Source organism: Panthera onca, chromosome D4 (assembly GCF_046562875.1).
Source record: "Panthera onca isolate mPanOnc1 chromosome D4, mPanOnc1 haplotype 2, whole genome shotgun sequence".
NCBI classification, from domain to species: Eukaryota; Metazoa; Chordata; class Mammalia; order Carnivora; family Felidae; genus Panthera; species Panthera onca.
In genome coordinates this window covers 38,900,805-38,922,671 of record NC_138351.1, presented here as the reverse complement: position 1 = coordinate 38,922,671, position 21,867 = coordinate 38,900,805, and the positions used below count along the sequence as shown (strand labels likewise).

General features: G+C 41.3%; 1 protein-coding gene across 2 annotated transcripts in view; it reads right to left on the bottom strand.

Annotated features, from left to right (window-relative positions):
• Positions 1–16,758, bottom strand: part of LURAP1L (leucine rich adaptor protein 1 like) — a 55,031-nt gene extending 38,273 nt beyond the window's left edge. The window contains exons 1-2 of one of the 2 annotated variants that reach the window (XM_060609761.3): positions 15,692–16,758; positions 14,399–15,597 (exon numbers count right to left, since the gene is read on the bottom strand). In XM_060609761.3, coding sequence (XP_060465744.2) covers positions 14,399–14,710 — 312 coding nt within the window. In that variant the 5' untranslated portion in view covers positions 14,711–15,597; positions 15,692–16,758. Of the gene's footprint in view, positions 1–14,398 lie in introns of both variants that reach the window. The other variant, XM_078436806.2, reaches the window with a different exon arrangement.
• Between the last annotated feature and the right edge of the window lie 5,109 nt (positions 16,759–21,867).

Genomic DNA, 21,867 nt, shown 5'->3' with positions numbered 1-21,867 from the left:
TCAGTTGGTTAAGTGTCCAACTTCTGCTCAGGTCATGATCTCACAGTTCGTGGGCTTGAGCCCCGTGTCCAGCTCCGTGCTGACAGCTCAAAGCCTATAGCCTGCTTTGGATTCTGTGTCTCCTTCCCTCTCTGCCCCTCCCCCACTTGTGCTCTCTCTCTCAAAAATAAATAAACACTTAAAAATAAATAAATAAAATTCAAAGTTCAAAAATAAATGCCTGCCCCATATTTGGAATTCCTCCTGTGGGAGATATAAATAAGAAAGACCAAGATTAAAAGTAGGAAAAGCCCATTATAGCAAGAAGGTAGTCAAACTAATATTTTTGGGGAGAGGATGTTAAAAGTTCACACAGGGACAAAAAAAAAAAAAACAAAACAAAACAAAACAAAAACAGAAGGAAACCCATCCAATTGCTGCTTTAGAGGCAGTACACGAATATTTGGTAGCCATTTTTTTTATCTTTTGATTGTAGTTCCAAATTAAAAACAGAAAAATGGGTTGATTCCTTGAAATTCCTTTCAATTCTAGAATCTTAGAAAAGCACTCAAGAAGCCTAGTCTTCGTCATCCTGTTCATGCAGCTTACCCACCTGGACATGTATACCCATCTAGACAAGTATCGCAAACACCTCAGACACGAGTCACACTGTACTCATCAGTTTTCAAGTCCATACCGAGGGCTGTGTCAGGCATAGTCAGAGACTTCATGCCCTCGTGATTAATACTACCCATGTACGGATTTAGGCTGCCAAATTAAATGATCATTATTTTCAACCAACGCCACAGAAACCAGACCATATGTTAATATACTACGCATGGAATACTAGACTATAATGTTACTAGAATGTTTTCCTTTTCTTTAAAGTTCTTTCTTTTCACTCCGAAACTTCAAAAGCTCACTCCAAGCAGGAAAAGAGGATGACAAAAATCTAAAGTGTGTACATTCTTTGTTTACTTATCAGAGAAGAAAAACAACTCTTTTCAGTTTTAGGTTCAGCTACTACTCCTGGGAATAATGTTTCCTGAGACTGACAATATCTAAGGATAGAGCAGGTCCTGCAACCAAGAGGAAATTTTGCTGTACCACCTCTAAGCAGGCAGAAACGTTCTTTTTCTCTCTCCCTTTCTTTCTCTCTCCCTTCTTTTCTTTCTCCCTCTCACTCTCTCCCTCTCGGTCTCTCTTTCTCTCTTCCCCTCTTCCCCCCCTTCCTCCTTCTCTCCTCCTTCTTTCTCCCTCCTTCCTTCTTTCTCCTTTTCTTTCTTTCTTTTTCTTTCTTTCTTTCTTTCTTTCTTTCTTTCTTTCTTTCTTTCTCCTTTTCTTTCTTTCTTTCTTTCTTTCTTTCTTTCTTTCTTTCTTTCTCCTTTTCTTTCTCCTTTTCTTTCTCCTTTTCTTTCTTTCTTTCTTTCTTTCTTTCTTTCTTTCTTTCTTCCTTTCCTTTCCTTTTCTTTTCTTTTCTTTCATCACAATAACAGATTGGAGAAAAGTTATTTTATTCTTTTTTTAACCAAGGACCTACATTCCTTGTGACTGGGTTTGGCTGGTGGGATACAGAGGACGGATTGAGGTTCTATGTTCCAATCCAAAAAGGAAATGTTGCTAATGTGTTCCAAACACAAAAATTAGAAGCAGGCCTAAAGTGTCCTTTAATTCACACATTTAACAAATGGGGGTCCCTAAATACTTGGCTGGCCATTAAGGAATACAAGGATTGGTTAGTTAGTCACAGCCTCTGCTCACATAATTATAGTGAGGAGGTAAAAAGATAATGAGCAATATTATTAACAAAGCTGGAATATACAGCCTAATTTTAGGAAAATGACAAATGAAGTCACGTATACAGAATTTTGTCAAGACTTTCACTCTGTGGAAATCTTTAGCCCCAGAGACTTATAAATATACTTTATTTTTATAAACATATTTAACATTTTTTTTAAATATTTATTTTTGAGAGGGAGAGAGAGAGAGAGAGAGAGAGAGAGAGACGGAGTGAAAGCGGGAGGAGGGACAGAGAGAGAGGGAGACACAGAATCTAAAGCAGGCTCCGGGCTCTGACGCAGAGCTTGAACTCACAAACCGTGAGTTCATCACCTGAGCCGAAGTCGGATGCTTAACCGACTGAGCCACCCATGTCCCCCTATTTTCATAAACATATTTTAAATAATAACGTGCTTTCGCTATGGGAAGATTTTTGTCAATGCACGATATTTAGTCTACCATTAAATCATTAAGTGTTATAGTGTGACCAAAATCACTGATCCATGTGATTAAATTAAGTTCTACTTGGTGGCTCCTTGTATATTATTTCCTGACAATTTTGTCATCAGATTTAAAAATGGAAGAAGTCTAGAGTATGGTTTCAGATTCTCGCCTGTGGTTCTTGGGAAATCCTAAAAAGGTTTCTGTATATAATCAATTATTTCTAATCCTTTTCTGCATTCTGGGCAAGAACTAATTTCCTCCCTATGTAAACATCTATCTGAGTGCTAATATATTCTACCCACCTATTTCTGGCAAGAGGCATAACGTTCCCATTAGCTCATATGGAGAGACTGTGGAATGCTTTGCAAGTATTTCTGAGAGTAGCTGTCAATTCCATTACCTTCTTAATGTGGACTTGTCCATGATTTGAATCAGCCACTACGACTAAAATCCTGAGGAGGCAGTTGGTTGTTAATTTACGTTGCTCTACAGAGGGGATGTTCCAGAGTTTGAAGTGGCCAGTTCTCCCTTGGGCACTAATCATTTCAGGTATCATTTCTGTGCAGGGACGCCTAATGCCAAATTTAGCAACTCAGATGTGGTACATGCAAGACAAGAAGTTATTTTATATATTGCCATGTCCCTTCTTCTATGAAATGGAAGAAAAGGAAGAAAGAGAAAGGTGAATAGCAGGAAAAATTCTAGTCTCATCCTTTCCTATAAGCGTCAAAAGAGTTAAGTCATTCATCAAATGGAAGGACCAAAAAAAAAAAAAAAAAAAAATCAATGCTTAATATGTGCCTACTATTTGGCAGGCAGAATCCCAGCTACTTTACATAATATTAAACTCACTAGGTGCTTAAAACCATAGCACTGGTTAAAGGAAGAGCCGTGATTCCTTGAATCAGCTCTACCTTATTCTAGAGCCCATACTCTTTGATTTTTATTTTTTTAAAAACTCTATCTACCTATAATTTTTTTCTTATCAAAATACAATATATACTTGGTGCGGAGAAACTGGATAAAACAAAAGAACTCGGGGCGCCTGGGTGGCTCAGTCGGTTAAGCGGCCGACTTCGGCTCGGGTCATGATCTCGCGGTCCGTGAGTTCAAGCCCCACGTCGGGCTCTGTGCTGACAGCTCAGAGCCTGGAGCCTGTTTCGGATTCTGTGTCTCCCTCTCTCTGACCCTCCCCCGTTCATGCTCTGTCTCTCTCTGTCTCAAAAATAAATAAACGTTAAAAAAATATATTTAAAACAAAAGAACTCAACAGAGAAACAAAAACAGACACCCATAAACCCACCATTTTATGATACCACGGTTAACACTGGATGGTATTTCATTTCAGCCTTTTACTCTATACATGAATATATCCATAACCACTTTCTCTCTTCCATAAACAATTCTGCAACACAGTTTTAATAGCTACATAAGGTTCTATCACACACACATAAATAACCTACTGTCATTTATCATTCAGATTACTCCAGTTTTTTCAGTCACACAGAATACCAAATATATAAACTAAATTTTTGAACAAATCCATTATTGTTTCCTCGGGGTAAATTTCTATATTTCTCCTAAGTATCACTGGCATCAGAACTGCTATGTCAAGGAGATTCTCTTTTCTGCTTTTTCTTTTAGTACAGCGTCAAGGTTACCTCTCACGGTTTCTTCAGTGCACCCTCCCAGCAGCAGTACAGGACGGCACCCATTTCTCTCCATCCTCAGCAATGCGCTGCACTGCTGTTCTCTTCTCATTTTGCAACAAAGGCAAGAAAGTCCTTTATTTTAGCCACATACACACAAACCTATGAGAAACTCACTGACCTTTTGTTGCACTTCGTACCTGAAAATGCTTTCATCTTAAATTATAAATCCACAGCTGGAGGCTCACATGCTGGAAAATTCCTCCCTGTGGTGAATGATCATAGAGGTTGCTTTTGATGAGCAACTGGAAGGGCCGAGTAACAAATATAAATGGACGGAAGTGTCTGGAAATGGAATGGTCGGCCTTGGGAGCCAATGAAGTTCTCATCCCTGAGGTCGTTCAAGCAAAGAATGCATGACGACTGGTTAGGGTGATAGTATGGAATTGGTCTAGATGAACTCGGACGTTTCTTCCCACCCTAGGGTTTTATGATGCTCTATTCTACTTCTAGAGATTATTGACTCTGTTTCTTTATCTCATCAACTGCAATCTTTGTATACAAATAGAGTGACTCTTTCTAACTTCTGTCCTTGACAGTAATTTATCCAAAGTGGCCACAATGTAAATTGTGCTTTGAAGCAAAGTGTGTATATGAACATGCGCACATCATATGTTATATATACACACGTCAAATATACGTCATATTTGATATAAACCAGAGTATTTGCTATATCTAGAAATCTAGCTGCAACATGAGCTCCAAAGAGTCTCAATTTTAAAATTATACATACATATATCTTTCCAAATAGGTACCTATAATTATAGCTAAAGGTAAAAACAAAAAACAAAAAACTACACGTATGCTTGCATATGTTCAGAAAAATTTTAGGACACACGGAATACTATTCATAGCAGTTATTTCTAGGGAGTGAGAATTGGGAAAAGGGATGCGGGGAACTTATATTTTCCACTTCAGGTCCTATTATACAGTTTGCATGTTTAGTATCATTTTAATAAGTTTTACATTTTATGAAATTAAGAGAAAACCTGGAAACACAGTTAATTTCATACCAATCAAAAGTCAATAGTAGCTATTTATGATTAAAATCTCAGCAAACGAACTATAGGTAGATCTCTGAACTTAACAGCCTTGAAAATTGGACTTCAATCAGCATGAGGAGAGACATTTCCTTCTCAACTTTGATCTCATGCTTTGTTTGGTTAACAATAAAACAACAATGATATAGACAACTTTTGCAAAAGAAAAAAAATCAGGGAACCTATTAGAATAATAGCCTATGCCAGCAATCAGAGTTATAACCGACATAGCTCACTGTTTGGGATGCTGGTGTTACATTTTTGTGAATTTACTCACGGTGATAGGTATGAATACGACAATTTTATTCTGCCCGTCAAATATATGGAAAGTCAAAGACTTAATTCTAGCTCACTTCAGGTCCTAATTTAAATACAGAGGAAAAAAGAGAACATTCCATAATTGTAATTAAAAATAGATAACGCTAATGATTTTGTAGCTCACACACATTATCTAGTGAATTTGTTAAATTAAAAACTATTCTACAAAAGCAATGCTATGCTGATAGTAGAGGGGTGGGGACATGCCTGTGAATGTGATGGAAGGGAAGTGATTATCCTATGAAAATCTGAAATCAATCATAAGACATCACAGGTCAGGTCGAGAACTCACCCCTAAAGACAGTCCAATGTGGCTATCTCCAGACTGACAGGATTAACAAGCACTGTGAATAATAAAATGTATCAGAATTATAGGCTGAGCTGTAATGGCCATGCTGGCAGACCCAATCAAAGAGGGTCCTGTCCTGAAATTGCCAAATGAAGCCCTGGGTCCAGCAGTGCCAGGTCATAATCACATTCCTATTTCACTCATGCCCTGATTCCTTGCTTGCCCAGTCTTCTAGCTTTCCACTGCATAGACCTGCAGAGAGAGGGATTATTAGTCAGTGACATATTATAGTTTTAGTTTTAAACATCACTTGCTTGCAAGAGTCAATTTGAAAGATATGAATCATTTCTTTAATTGAGAACTCAAGTATTCCGATTATGTCTAATCTCTTGGAATATCACGAACGTTCCAGTATCTGACAAAAATCGAAGATGTTTTTTTGGGGGCGCCTGGGTGGCTCAGTCGGTTAAGCGTCCGACTTCGGCTCAGGTCACGATCTCACAGTCCGTGAGTTCGAGCCCCGTGTCCGGCTCTGTGCTGACAGCTCGGAGCCCGGAGCCTGTTTCGCATTCTGTGTCTCCCTCTCTCTCTCTGACCCTCCCCCGTTCATGCTCTGTCTCTCTCTGTCTCAAAAATAAATAAACGTTAAAAAAAAATTAAAAAAAAATCGAAGATGTTTTTGAGCCATGAAGACTGAAGGCACATGAAACCCATGGGTTGCCCTTCTGCCTTCTCCATGTGGCATGGATCGCTTTATGACTGTTAGCCTTTAGATCCAAATTTTAGAGTTTGTATTTATATCATTATCACCAGGAAAAAACTCAATAAGAAGATTATGTTAACATGGTATGTGAGGGGCACCTGGGTGGCTCCATTGGTTAAGCAACTCTTGATTTAAGCCCTGGTCATGATCTCACGATTTGTGAGATCAAGCCCCAAGTCGGGCTCTATGCTGAGAGCATGGGGCCTGCTTGGGATTCTCTCTCTCCCTCTCTGTCTCTGCCCCTCCCCAACTCATTCTCTCTCTCTCTCTCCCTCTCTCTCTTTCTCTCTCCAAATAGGCATTTTTTTTTAAAAAAAGCAGTATGTGATTGAAGATGAGTACATTCCAATTGGAAGACTTTGTTATTTCTTAAATCGAAGACTAGTCTAAGTCCGATTTCTAAGAGCAGAATTTACTTTGTAAAAGAACTGTTACAAGTTGGATAATCAGTTATTATGAAAAGTGAAGTAACTACTTTTCTTTCTGATTAGTAATTAATTAGGTTGCTTATAAAAGTGAAGGAATAAGATAAAAATTAACCAGGTAAAAATTTCTTTTTTTTTTTTATTTTTCATTTCTTTCTTTTGAGTGAGAGAGAGCAAGCGCAGGGGGGAGGGACAGCGAGAGATGGACAGAGAGAATCACAAACAGGCTCCACTCTGTCAGCACGGAGCCCAATATGGGGCTTGATCTCATAACCGATCGTTAGACCCTGACTTAAGCCAAAATCAAAAGTCAGACACTTAACCTACTAAGTCGTCCAGGTGTCTCCTAGGTAAAAATTCCTTAAGATGTCAGGAATCTGTTTATATTACCTAACATCCCACAGTGCCTACCTCAAAAGTGGGTGAGGAGTGAGAAAGAAATACCATAATACATCAAGCCTGTTTAGAATGCTAACTGGCATATCGTAACGCTCCAATAAATGTCAGGTAATATAATAAAAGATTATTATGTAAAATAAGGAAAACAAAATCCAATCCACACACACCAAATTTATGTAAGCATATATGTACCATTTATATGCTGGCAAAGATACAAAAAAAGACCTGAGAGGATTCACACCAAACTGTCAGCAGATGAGTGATTCCCTTGGGGTGTGGAGTAATAAGGAGGAGGTGTGGTGTCTGGGGGGAAGGTAAAAGGGCACTTTTTTTTTCTTTTTATAATATATTTCTGGAAGTCTTATAATGAGAAAACAGATGTTAACTTCTAAAAAAGAAAGCAATAACATTTTTAAAGGAATACCAAAAGATCCATTGGTGGCTATGATGAAATTTCTCTAAAAATGTTCATTGGTAATAAACGGGCATTCTCCATGGTACATAGACACAGTAGGGTTTGGGAGTGAATTGGATCCAGCCTATAACCAGGCTCACAGAGGTTCTTGTTTGAATGGAAGGCTGGGAAACCACTTACAGTGACTTAGTGAAATGATTTCACCTCCCCCTACCCCAGCCCCAGAAACAATAGTTTTCCTCTCTGTAAAAGGAACATAATAATAGCTATGTATGAAAATCTAGCTCAATGTTTATTCCCCTTTAAAAAAACGAATTGGGGTGCTTGGGTGGTTGAGTCAGTAAAGCGTCCGACTTTGGCTCAGGTCATGATCTTGCAGACTGAGTTCGAGCTCCGCGTTGGGTTCTGTGCTGACAGCTCAGAGCCTGGAGCCTGCTTCAGATTCTGTGTCTCCCTCTCTCTCTGCCCCTCCCTCCCTCCCTCCCTCTCTCTCTCTCTCAAGAATAAATAAAAAACATTTAAAAAATGAATTATTCAGGTTTTATTTTTAAGTCTTAGACTGAGGTGTTTGAAATGTATGTTTGAAAACATAACCTTGTTTCTTGTGAAATCTATCAATACAATTTACATTGGGCTCCATCTGGATCAGTGCGGTTCAGCCACCCAACGTGGGAAGTCCCAGCACAGTGCTGTGCAACTGGTACCACCGCAGAAACATAGGATCACAGAGCTCCTGTCAGAAGAACGGCAATCCGAAGGTGCTGCTCAAATGGACACAAGATGGTGTCACAATTCCCGGTTTTCTGGTTCTTTCTAGTGGGTTACCTAAGATCCAACCTCATCCTGAACAGAATCTCTCAGAGAACCAAAATGCGACCAGTTGGAAGCGTTTAAAAGTGTAGGTCATGAACACTGTTGAGTTCCACTCCTGAGCTCTGGTCTTGAACTGGTCCAGAGAATCCTTCCCTAGCAGCATTTGTGGAGTGGGAGGAGGTATTTATGAAGATATTGGTGACAGGAAGGGTACAGTTGCTGGGAACCAGGTGACTTTTGGATGTGTTCATCCAAGCCTTGGATCCAAGTCATCCAAGTCTGACACAGGGATGGTCTATGGATGTTACTCGTGAGAGGGAGCCCACAGTAAATAAACACATAGTTTAACATGTTTAAAGTTTTAAAAATCTGGAAGAGTATATCATCTCGGGTGTCACCATGGGCATCAAGATATTCCGAAGCATGAGAAGTAACAGCACAATCATGGTTTAAAGCTCAGATTCTGACCTTGACCTAGCTCGTCTCTTTACTGTGTCTTGAGCATTGACAATTATCTGCAACGCTTTACCTACAACGTAGATATGAAAATTATATTTAGTTAAGATTATTATAAGGTTTCACTGGGATGATACATATAGAATGCATGGGGCTTTGCCCATTAGAAAGCTTTTGTTGTTAACGAACCAAATACTAGTCTCTGTTCTCAGACTTCCTAGGCTAACCCCAAAATTAGGTTCTTACAGCTCCTTAGCCTAGGCTACCCACACACTGCAGAGGGCTTAGTTCACAGCACGTGCTTCATAAATGTTGAGTCTGAAATCAAAATCGACATTTCAGTCGGACTGAAGCTAGGGAAAGGCCTCACGTATTTCTTTTTCACTTCTATACAGAAATATAGTGTCTCCTTGGAACGTGTGACGCGGGAGGTGTTGTGATAGTCAAGCAGAGGAGATGCTTAAACTTTAATCAGTCCCCAAACCACACTGCCCATCTGCAGCTACTTGTAGAAGATCAACAGGACAGCCGTGTCATTGACATACTACCTCTTACTGCCATCATCCTTACTGATTTGAATGCCTATGTAATTGTTGATTTTCTTGTATTAGTTCATTGAATTCTTACAATGCTTACATAGAGATTTTTTTTTCCCTATGTTAACAAGAAAGCGGAATCCTTGAGTGGTTATATAACTTTCTCAATGCCACGCACAAAGCCAAAAGCAGAAAGAGAGCCACTGAGGGCTAGACAGGCCTTCCGTCTGGGAAGATGGGCTAAGAGTCTCCAGAGGGAGAGGGTACAGGGCCTTGGCAGCCGGCTGGGCTCTCCTGGTTTGTATCTTGACTTGCTCTAGACTTGGCCAGAGTCCCAGCTTGTCTAGGTCCAAACCCATGAAGATTCCACCAAACCAGAAGCCTACCACTTGAGTAGTGAAGAATAACCTCTAAAGAAAAATAAAAGGAACATCCTTCAAAGAAAAAAAAAAAAAAACAAAAACACCACAAGAATGTAACAAGTACTCAGGGACTCCAGAGACTCCAGCCATAAATCCCCATTTCAGAAGCAGTATTTAAAAAACCAGAAATCAGGCGCCCGGGTGGCTCAGCCGGTTAAGCATCTGAGTTCGACTCAGGTCACGATCTCATGTTTCGTGAGATCAAGCCCTGCATCTGCCTCTGTGCTGACAGCTCAGAGCCTGGAGCCTGCTTCAGGTTCTGTGTCTCCCTCTCTCTCTCTCTCTCTCTCTGCCCCTCCCCCGCTCAGACTCTGTCTCTCAAAAATAAGTAAACATTAAAAAAAATGTGACAAATTCTTTTAATTGTGACTTATTAACTACAAAATGGAAAGCTAAGTATATGGTTTTTGTGCTGTCATGGAAGTGGACATAATCTGTCTTAAAAAAAAAAAAATCTCACAATATTTGTGGTCTCTCACAGTATCAGGGCAGTATGGTTGTGCAACTTGAGTGCAATGGAAAGGAATTCTCTTTGGTCAGAAAGTGTTCTTCAGGTATGTGCCAGTAATTCAACATACATTCCTAGGTACAGGGCGGGGCTCCATCAGGTTTTGGAAATGTCACTGTTTTCAAGGTAGGTATAAATTCTCTAAATTGTGTCTATGTGTTTCTAGCAGAATGACACGAGTGCCTTTGTGTTCACTTCTGTCAATTTTCGAGCCACTGTGTAAGGAAACATGTTTCAACAAGATTTGTTTGTCAGGTTTAGGTAAGTATAATGACACTCCATGTGCATAATCGCAGAAGAAGCCACTGTTAGGAATCAGATTTCCTCATCTCCTTGATGTCTTTGTCCCTAATATTAAGCCCCTTACTTCGTATCATTATCAGCAATTTCAATTCCTTGCCCGGGGCGCAGTCAGAAATCTCCTCACTTTCCCTGATAGCCTGATCTCTGCTATGGCATCGGGCATCTGCTGACCTGGTAGTTTGCAATCTTTCTCTGGCCAAATGATACTCCCATTTTATCTTTTCCACTAACTTGTGACCTCATCCAGGAAGGAGCCTTCCACTGTACAGATTCTCAATTACATACATAAGGGGTTTTGCTTAAACTTTTGTCTAACTTTAAAAAATAGCTAAGTGATAAAATAGGAAAAATATTGTTGAAACTGTGAAGTTATGAAAGATGACTAAATTATAGAACAAGTGATCTATAGATCAACATGTATGGAACAAGAAATCTCCTAGCCTACTCTGAAGCATATCCTAAGCAACTGCGAAGTTAATTTAATGAATTTTTTTTTCGAGAGAATATAACTGTTTATTACAAAGTCAGCAAGCCATTGAACGGGGGGTGGAGGGAATTAGAAACGATCCATGAGAGAAAGTATCAAAAACCAAATATAAGTCTACCACTCTTAAAATCTTTGACATTTTGATTTATGTTCTGCTAATAATCATGTATGCATTTGTCTGAGTATACGTGTGTTTGTGTCTAGTCCTGGGTATTGCCTCGAAACTTTATTAAAGCAAGATTTGAGGAACTTGGTGGGGTACTAGAAAGGATCGGTAACTAGCTTGAGATTGTTTATTCTATTTGCTGCATTACACAGCTGTGATGTGAACAAACCCCAAAAATATAGAAATTAGAACATAGTATTTCCATAGCAGTTTTCATGATGGCATTGTATCATGTGAAGATTAGCAGTCATCTTGACATAACCCAGAACTGACTGGAACCAGAATGTGGCAACATAGGTTTTGACAGAGATTATTGACATATATTGGAAAAACACTTTTTCTTTCTCTGAAAACAAATACATAAACATTAAAAAAAATAAATAAAACGCTCTGAACAGAAAAGTAGTGAACACATACTGGGCAGACTTTGTACAAGAGGCCTGACATCTCTTTCCAATCTCGTTAGAAATTTCCGAGGTATATCTCTGTGTTTGTTTATTGTATTGTTAAATTTCCTGATCTCTAAATTCAACATAAAAATACTTCACATACTGGGAAAATCTGTCTCAAATAAGAGAGAAGGAAATGATCCATGAAAGCATAAAAGGAGGTGAGAGAAGCTACATAAACTCATGTGTATGTAAAGAACTTTGTGTTCAGACTACCTTCCTTCAAGTCTATGCTATATTGTGTCAATGGTATACACAACCATCTAACAGGAAAAGAAGGGAGGCTTAACTCCTGGAAGTCTCTAGAAAGGTTTGTGCATGGCTCAGGTGTTTCTTAGGGAGAGAGTTCCAAGGGCAGGCCCAAAGCCTGGTAATTCCAGACAATCCAGAAGAACAATGTGTGAACTAAAAGTAATAAACATGAAATGTGGGGTCATGCTTAATACCAAGGAGGTTAACTCAGTGCACATAGTATAGGGCAGAAAAGCACATAAGAAATCACAATTAAGAAGTCATATTCCACTCTATCCCTAACTTCTCCACATGGGGATGTGGGGAGGAGACAGGCAGAACAGCAGAACACCTGCTCAGTGTTTATAACAAACCTGCCAAGTTGACACAAAAAACAAATCTGTTGCTTCCCAGATATGCTGAAGCTGGGGTTTTTACCACCCAAAAGAGTTATGTAAAATGGGGGAAAAGGGTCTCACTGGCAGGGGAATATACCTGTCCCAATCTTTTCTCTAAACTCCCAAGGCTAATGTTATTTTCTTTGTGGAGCACAAATTTGAACACAAAACATCTGTCTGGCGTGAATTCTGTGGATCCTGATGTTAAACATAGAAAATATAACAAACAGTCAAGGTAGCAATCTGCTGCTGATAGCATTGTGGTTTCTGTTTGCTTTTTAAAAATGTATTTATTAATACACCCTGATCATACACAGCAAGTTCTGGTTTGGGGAAAACACAGTCTTACTGCACTTATGGTATTTTCATTAAGAACAACAGATAAGTCTAGAAAGTGTCCTTGGTTGAGAATAACCAGATCCCCGCCCCCCCTGGAGTTCTTCAACACACTTGGCTTAATTTACTACAAATAATAAATGGCAAATGAGTGCAAGAGATTTGAGAGCCCTAAGTAGACAAGCTCTTGTATTTTCAGCACCCATTTACCCACAGTAAATGCTTAGTACTTTTTGAAGAAGTAAGATATATAACCTGTGTGTTAGACAGTGAAACATGAACAGAATAATAATTTGCAATATACATGATGCATGAATATATATGCCTATACATGGATAGGTGTGTGTTTGTGTGTGTGTGTGTGTGTGTGTGTGTGTGTGATTTGCTTTCAACATCTGAACACTCCAAGTAGGAAGAAAATAGAACATAAAACTACATAAAACTACAGTTATTAGGTAGACCAACTTTAAAGATCTTAAGATAGGTTTTTAGAGTGTATATCCTAGGACCTTTATGTAGAGAACACGGTGAAAATTCTGAACACAGGACATGATCTCTGAAGACTGGCTTTTTACCCTTATATATTCGCCAAGATTACTTTATGCTGTGGAATTTATTACCTCTTGAGTGTTCCAAATGCAGAAAGAGAGGAACCAGGGGAAACACCTCTGGTTACTTTTTAATGCAAGGCCCTAGGAGACAGGATCCTTTAGGTGGAAAATCCTTGCCATCCTCCTGGTTGACTGCGACCACTGTGGCAACTTCCCTCCGCTCCAAGCTGGTAGAAAATGCTGTTGTTTTGTCATTTTCTTCAAACGATTTAGGAAGGAATTATTTCCTCCAACCAGTTCACTGGATAAATAAACTGAGGTTCACAGAGGCCAAGTGTCTGGCCCCAGAGCTCAGGGCCACTAAAGTTTGCCCGTTTAAGAACATCCGGAATGACAAGTATTTTCAGACCCTGTACTAGTCTCATTGTCTTACTCTTAAGGTAATGTTTGCAAGCATCACAGAAAACAATTGCAGCTTGAGGACTGGGGTGGGGGTAGGGGGAGAGGGTAGGAAGTGGTCGTTAGCAAATCCCTGGGCCTGGGGATCACCTGCTCCCTAGGATCAAAACAGTGAAACAAGCTATTCCTAAGGACATCAAGGACGAGTGGGCCATTGTTTTCAAAGCCAGCTGTGGAGAATCAGCTGAACGGTGGCCTTGGAACAGCTGCGGCTGCCGCACCACTGGGCGGGGGCGGTAGTGGGTGCAAGAGTGAGCCAGGAAGGAGCGCCGGTGGAGACCCTGCCTCGCCACCTCTCGGCAAACCAGGAAGTCCTTTTTGCTGTGGGTGCAAAGGATGGAGCCACCTTTCGAACCGACAGTCTGAACGGCACGCAGCAGCCCACAGACTGGCTTAGTAACTGCAAACCCTCGGCGGGCAGGGTGCGCGGGAGGCCGCGGACCGGCAGCTACACGGTCAGGGTCTGCAGCACGGAGTCGGCGCTATCACAGAGTACACAGAGCAAAGCAGGCTCTGCCGTCTTAGCAAACCCTGGCCGAGCAAAGTCCGGGGTAAACAAGTCTCCAGACGCGCGCCCCCCGCGCGCTCCTCTGCCCCCCGGATTGCCCACGCGCCCTGCCCTCAGCTCTGCAGCGTCCGCCGCCCTCTCCCCGCGCCCCCCTCCTCCGATCGCCCCACCTTCCGGCGGGGCCCTCATTCCCACAGCTGGCGCGCCGCACTCACCATCTCTCGCCTGAGGAAGTGCAGCTTGGTTTCCAGCCTCTCCAGGGCGCTGCAGTGGCTACGACGTGGGGAGCCAGAGGTTGGAGAGGACGAGGAGGACGACGACAGGGAGGGGGGGAGGCTGCAGCTGCTGCTGCTGCTGCTACTGCAGCCGCCGCCGCCGCCGCCGCCGCCGCTCCCCCCGCAGGGGTCCCTGTCCCTTTCCAGGGGAACCGGCTCCTCCCCACGGAGCGAGCGCACTAGGCTCTCGGGTACTTTGCGCCCTAGCTTCAGCTCGATGTCTCTGAGGTCTGGCAGCGGGCCGTCTTCCATGACTTTTCAAGAACGAGGATAATGGTAATGAAACGCAGCGGAGGAGAGGCGGCCGCGGCTTCCGAGGCTGCGGCGAAATGAACCGACCCCTCCCGGCGCCCGGGTCTCTATCCTCGGCGGCGGATGGAGTGCACCGTCCGCTCCATAACCGCTTGCGCTGTTACCAACCCTGAAATCCGCACAGGACGAGGCGGGTCGCAGCCGCAGTTTCCCGGGTGCTGTGGCTCCCCCGACACTTACTAAGATTTTAGAGATCGCTTCATCCTCTTCCCTTTTGGCCACCCCACTGCAAAGTTGAGTCAATTGATATTGCAGAGAGGAGAAAATCCGAGTATTATAAGACCAAAGAAGTGAGAGGGAAAACGAAGTCTGGTTGTTGGCGTTATGGGGGGGAAAATTCACATGATAAAACTGTCCGTTCACATCTCTGCCTCATTCACTGATTGCCCATCTGGTACCACGCGACACAAAGTAAGATGTGGCCATACTCCGGGGTCGTTTCATTTTCCAGCCATATGTCTCCAAGCTTTCGGGATATCCTGGATTGGCAGAAATAATCCCTGGTCAGTGAAAGAGGAGGTCGGTCGTGTGCATGGCCGCGTGAAAGAGGTGGTTAGCTTAGCGGGAGTTTAACGGCTTTCTCCTTGCAGCAGAAATTCCCTTCTTCTCATTTAGGCAGTTTGGTCCCAGTCATTGTGTTCTTCTGAGCCTTGGAAACTTTAAACTCCGCTGGCAGGTGGACCAAACCAAGGCCAACCCTTGTACCGTATATCCCAGGCAAGAAGAGCAATAGAAATGTTCCCAGCCCTGCTGTTAGTAGGAGTTTCAGCGAACCGCTTTAGGTCGAAGTACCTCATAGGGGTGTTAGGTCGCCTGGTAGCCAGAACCTTTAAAACAGTTAACAGAAGTCAGAGGGAGAAGAATGAGTTGAAATGGACCGTCCTTCCCCGCCCCCGATCTTCCCACACAACAAAAGTCTACCTTTAGAAAGAAGCCTTTTCTACTTGTACGCTAGTAAAAAGTGAAACTGTTTCACCATAAGTTCAGTGAGAATGCCCGGCCAAAGTGAATTACCTTACCAAATGTTACAGTATTTCACTGCCGGAAGTGAAGACTTACGTAGCCAGAATAATTTAGACGAGTGCGGAGGTAGGGGTGGATTTTAAAAGGCTGAAGTTACTGAGACACTTTTAATCGGGGGGAAAAAAAGTACTGAACAGAGCTAGTGAAACGTTGTGTTTGATAATTTAGCTATATTTTTCAACTACTCAGAAGATACCCAAAGCTTATAATCTATATATAAGAAACTACCCAGTAAATTGCCATGGGCTACGTGGATTATAGGTTGGACTCAATATCGAGTTTGTGTGAATGATCTTCAATTAGAGGATACTCTTTCCAATTCAGTAGGCTGATTTGGGGGTTCCTTTGGGATATTTGAAAATATGGGCTCCTCTATTTGGGGGGGACAAATAATTACTTGTGTTCTTGGTCCTTCGTGGGCTCCATTCCCAAACATCGCTCGGGTTTTATACTTGGCACGTAGGCAGATCCCATCTCAGAGTTTGTTCTCTTGTAGAGCCTCATCTAGGAGTGATAAGGATAGACAACACAGGCCTTCAGAATGAAATATTTCACGCCAGGGAGAAAATTGCTAAAGTTCTCTTATCAGCATGCCAGAAATTGGTGTGTTAGTTCTCACTCTTAAAAATGAATGAAGAAAACAGTTGTAAATTTAGTGGCCCATTTTAAAGTTGGAACAACCATTCACGAAATCAAAGGAGAACAATGCTAAATCTCAACTCACTGATAAAGCAACGTGCTTTGCCCTGAATTTGGAAAACCACAAACTCATCAGATAAGAACCGCACTGGGATGGACATATAATCCAGGAAGGTTTGTACTTCCCTCAAGAGCAGTTTGTGCATTGTTGTTGCTGTTGTTGTTTTCAAACCCTCACAAAGTTCAGCACAGGGTGGGCCCAGAGGAATAGCTTTACAAACGCAATAGTTTAGCTTGTACTTGGTCAATTAAAAAGTGTATTGTCAAATTATCAGTGTAACTGTACAAAAACCAAACACCTCCTTTGCTGTGAGTCACGGACAGTAAAGCTGGTATTTGATACTGAGGTTGATAAAACTCAGAAATAGAAAACTTGTATGTATGTATGTACGTATGTATGTATGTTTTCATTTTGAATGTCTGCAGAGAAACCTTCTCTGAAAGTAAAAATAAGCCCTGTATGTGTCCAGCTTCAGCTTGTATGACTTCTTTAGATAGAAGATAACGTAGCATGCCCTTAAGGATCTGGGTAGTCAGCTTCTTGTTCTCAGTAGCTGTACCACCGGAGGGTGGGAGAAGAAATGAAAACACTCATTTGGAACGTTACTGCCAGATACTGGAGGAAACTAGAATTGAAAGTTTGGTAAGGTCTGATAAAATATGAAAGACGGTAGGTCCAGTTTACAGCCAGATGAAAACCCTCCAAGGCAAAGAAGGACCAGAGTCTGATAACTCACAAAGGCATGCTATACTTTTCTTGTAATTTATGAAACATAAATGTTTCCTATAGTTTACGAAACATGAAATGTCTCTCTATAGTCACCCCCCCTTTTTGGTTCTTGTTTACAAAATAAATCTGGCCTCGTTAAGAAAAAAACCTGTATGTAAAGTAATACTTTGTACTAGTGGAATATACAACAAAGGTAGAAATTTTAAGAAAAGCTTAGTTATGTTGAGCCTTTCCAGCTTTCTCAGTTTAATGGTTTATAACATTTTAGTTTAAAATAGAGACATTCTGGGGGCGCCTGGGTGGCTCAGTCTGTTAAGCTTCAGACTCTTGATTTCCACTCCGGTCATGAATTCACCCTTTGTGAGTTTGAGCCCTGTGCCCCCAGGCTCTGCACTGACAGCGTGGAACCTGCTTGGGATTCTCTGTCTCCCTCTCTCTCTGCCCCCCCCATCCCCCAAGCGAGTACGTGCACTCCCTCCCCAAAACAAATACTTTAAAAAGTAAAAAAATAAAATAGACACATTCTAATGTCAAAATGCTAATTTTCAAAACACATTAGAATCCCAGGACCCTTACTAGGCTTCTTACAGGTTGTGTTAACTTTTATGTGGTCTGGTATGAGGACATTCCTTACCCAAAAAGTTAAAAAAAAAAAAAAAGGGTCTTTAAAAACAAAACAAAACATACAAACAAAACCTTTGGGTCTTGAGAATATTTTTTGTTTGCAAGATTCTCCTATCATTAAAAAAAAAAAAAAAAGGCATGAGACATTGAACCACTTGCTAACCTTGTATGTTAGCCCCGTGGATTCATTGCACATCTTGATCTGGGGAATCAGCTGTTGAGAACTGGCAGTGGTGGGTCTAAGATGGGAATCTGGACTGGGAGTGAGGTCATCACGAATAAGAGGAAGAACAGAGAGAAATGGGGGGGGAGGGAAACCTCTCTGGATAACCTTTTCCTATTTCCCCAGCTGTCACTCATAACAGCATACCCTCCCTGCTCTTTCCTGTCCATCTCCAACCAGCGCCTGGTTCCCTGAGCCTGATCTACTGAAAAGTAAAATTATAAAGATAGTTCTCATCCTATTTGTGATCTAACTTTTTAGATTTTCATGCTTCTTTTTCTGACTGCCGTAAATGTGACCTGGATTGGCCTTTTTCTTTTTCTCTTTTTCTATTTAGAATGCCTAGGAAATCTGAGAATGAGGATTAAACTGTGGAGGAGAAGAAGAGACTTTCCTTCCTAGTTGGATTGTGCTCATTGAAAAGGAAAGGGAGCCTCTTGTTTGTCAGTGCAAACAGAACAAAACAAAGCCAACCAAAACAAAAAGAAACTTAGTGGCTAATTAAATAGGAACGCTGTTGGACCCAGATGACAGGTTCTCAAAGAATGCCTCAGTCACAGAAGCAGACTGATGTGGTGCACACTGAGAAGGCTTCCTGGTAGGGGACGCACTACTTTCAGCCCAAGTAGACTCAGCCAGCCCTTGCGTGGTGTGAGTAATGCCACTCCTTAATCTGCTGCTGGCATTGTGGTTAAAAGAAAAAAAAAAAAAAAAGGCCTCTCACCTTCTCTCTGGCACTGATTGAAAGTTTGCAGCTTTCCCAACTCTTGCTGGCAGAGAGTTCAAGCGCTGGGGCACAGTCTCTAACCTGAGACTCCACTTCCCACAGCGCAGGATAATAGCTCCAGCTAACAGCCTCAAATTACGCTTAAGAATTTTAGGAAGTAGCTATTTCATGGGTAACAGATTCTTTGAATTTCTGCTTTAAATGTGGAGAGCTGCTGTTCCTATAAATGTTTTTGTTGGGCCGATGAACTGCTTAACAAGGAAGATGTCATCGCAAAACTAAAGAATGTTGAGCCTATCCACACACAGTGGAATTAGATATCTGTTAAAGCTGTGAAGACTTTACCCTGCCTGCTTATGGCCATTTAATTCACCTATAATTTTGTAGCTGGGTTGGGTCTGTTTTACTAAGTAGAATCATCTAGTTTATTACCACCCTGAGCAGTTTACACATCTTATTCCGTGTATATTGCCCTATCTATCTATCTATCTATCTGCCTATCTAAAATGTCTCTCCCTCAGGAGCACAGATCCTTTAAATAGTACTCTGATTGGAATCTAATTAATATTTATAATCACAGCTAAACACTTCCCTGGAGATTTAGGAGACAATACTAAAAGTAGGTCACCAGCATCTAAGTCTGCCTTATCCCCTCTCGACAATCCCTGTCAAATCTCTCTGCCTTCATTATTTGTAATGGAGCCCTTTATTTGCTTTTACTTTCTTTCCATGCTTTTCTGAATTCCTACTGAAAGGTGCCAAGCAGGGCCCAGAAGAGTGATCTCTTCGGTGAAGCTAGCCTTGGTCAGTTCCTCCGTAGCCATCCAGGTTGGCTTCTAGAGTGGACTTGTGGGTTGTTTCAAAGGCGTGCTGGTAAATGTTTATACCTAGCTCTCTGCAAATGGAAAAATAACCGATTTGTAGCTTTCGATAGTTCTCCTGGTGTAAGTACTCCCACCATGGCTGATTTCAAGCTTCCAGTGTGAGTTGAGAAAAGATGGGTCCCAGCACAGCATTATAATAGGATTTCTACCATACAGATGCATGAGACATAAATAGCCCCATAGATGCATAGAGTATAGATGGTAGTAAAATGCAGTCAAATTATTAGGAAGAGATGCATTTTGATTACTTATCCCCTTTGTTTTAGCATAAGTTACCTAACTTAAAGCTTACACAGTGTAATTTTTGAAATAATGGCTAAGTCTAGCAATCCACTTGCAAAATTCCCCCAAATTTAACAATCTGCTCCTGAAAGGTGCTCCCAGTACACCTCCGGTTCATAAAATATTGGAGGATGATCATTAATTACAGTTAAGAAAGGAAATAGAAATTCAAAGTCAGAAAAAAGCAGTGCAGTTTGTGGGTTGAAGGTTGGGCAAAGTGATAATTGGGGAAACGTGTACCAAAGTCAAAAGCAGGATGATTCGGAAATTCATAAAACTGTGTGTGGCCGTCTCCTAGGGGGCTGCCGTAACCAAATACCATAAACTGAGCGGCTTAACACAACAGAAATGTACTGTCTTGCAGTTCTGGAGACGAGAAGTCCAAAATCAAGATGTGGACAAGGCCTTGTTCTCTCTAAAGCCTTAGGGAACGGTCCTGCCTCACCTCTTCCGGCTTTTGTTGTCCAAGTATTGGCATGTGGCAACATAGTTCCAGACTCTTCCTCCAACATCACATGGCTGTCTTCTCTCTGTGTCTGAGTCCAAATTTTTCTCTTCTTCTAAGGACACTAGAAGAAGGGCCCACCCTGCTCCAGTATATTTTAACTTAGCAAATTAAAACTACAAGAACCTTGGGGCATCTGGGTGACTCAGTTGGTTGAGTGTCTGTCTGGCTCTTGATTTTGGGTCAGGTCATGATCTCAGGGTCATGGGATCAAGCCCCGTGTTGGACTCCATGCTGAGCCTAGAGCCTGCTTAGGATTCTCCCTCTCTCTCTCTCTCTCTCTCTCTCTCTCTCTGCGTCTATCCCTCATTTGTGTCCTCTCTCTCTAAAAAAAATAATAAATAAATAAATAAATAAATAAATAAATAAATAAATAGAAATAAAACTACAAGAACCTTATTCCCACATAAAGTCACATTCTGAGGTAGCACTGAGTTAGGATTTCAGCATATCTTTTTTTGCAGGGGGTCATATTTCAACCCATAACACTGTGGAATGGCATTGGATCTTGGGGGTTCATCTCAGACATGAGACCATGAATAATAAGAAAGAACTGGAATCCACAGCGAAACCCATAGGGAAGAAACAGACAACAGACTTTCCCTCCATCAGGCAACAAATATTGAAAATGATAGTCTAGGGGCGCCTGGGTGATTCAGTCAGTTAAGCATCCAACTTCGGCTCAGGTCATGACCTTACGGTTCATGGGTTCGAGCCTTGCGTAGGGCCCTGGGCAGACAGCTCAAAGTCTGGAGCCTGTTTCAGATTCCGTGTCCCCCCTCTCTCTCTTTGTCCTTCCCCTGCTTGTGCTGTCTCTCAAAAATAAATAATTATATCTTTTAAATGATAGTCTAGTTTACTCCTTTATTAATCATCACCTGTGAGTTAGATAATAATAGCTATTAGATATTTTTAATATGCTTTTATAGGCTAGAAAACTTTGATCAGAAACACCCTTATCCTGCAATACAGTGTCATAGTCAAAGGCATAATTCCTATAATCAACATTTGACATCTTTTACCAAATATCTTGATGATATCTAACATTGAATTTGAGGTGGGCTCTTACAATATATAGTATAAATTCAAGACAAACATGAAAGGCCAAAAAAAAAAAAAAAAAGAATGCTGTTTCTAGGTCTTAGTTTAGAGGTAATCTTATGAATTTGCTTTGAAAATGACTCCACAGATATCATTTGAAAAATTGGTTTTTACACAGCATGGAAACCAAACACATTGAATAAGAAGCCCAGTGAGGGTAGAGTAAAGCAATGTTGAACACTCACAGAGAAGATGATATCTAAGAAGTTTAGAGAGAACTGTGAGTTTCTGCAAGGGTTTTAACCCACAGATGTGGCACATGGTGTAAAATACCCACTCGAATACCCTGACTTCATGAT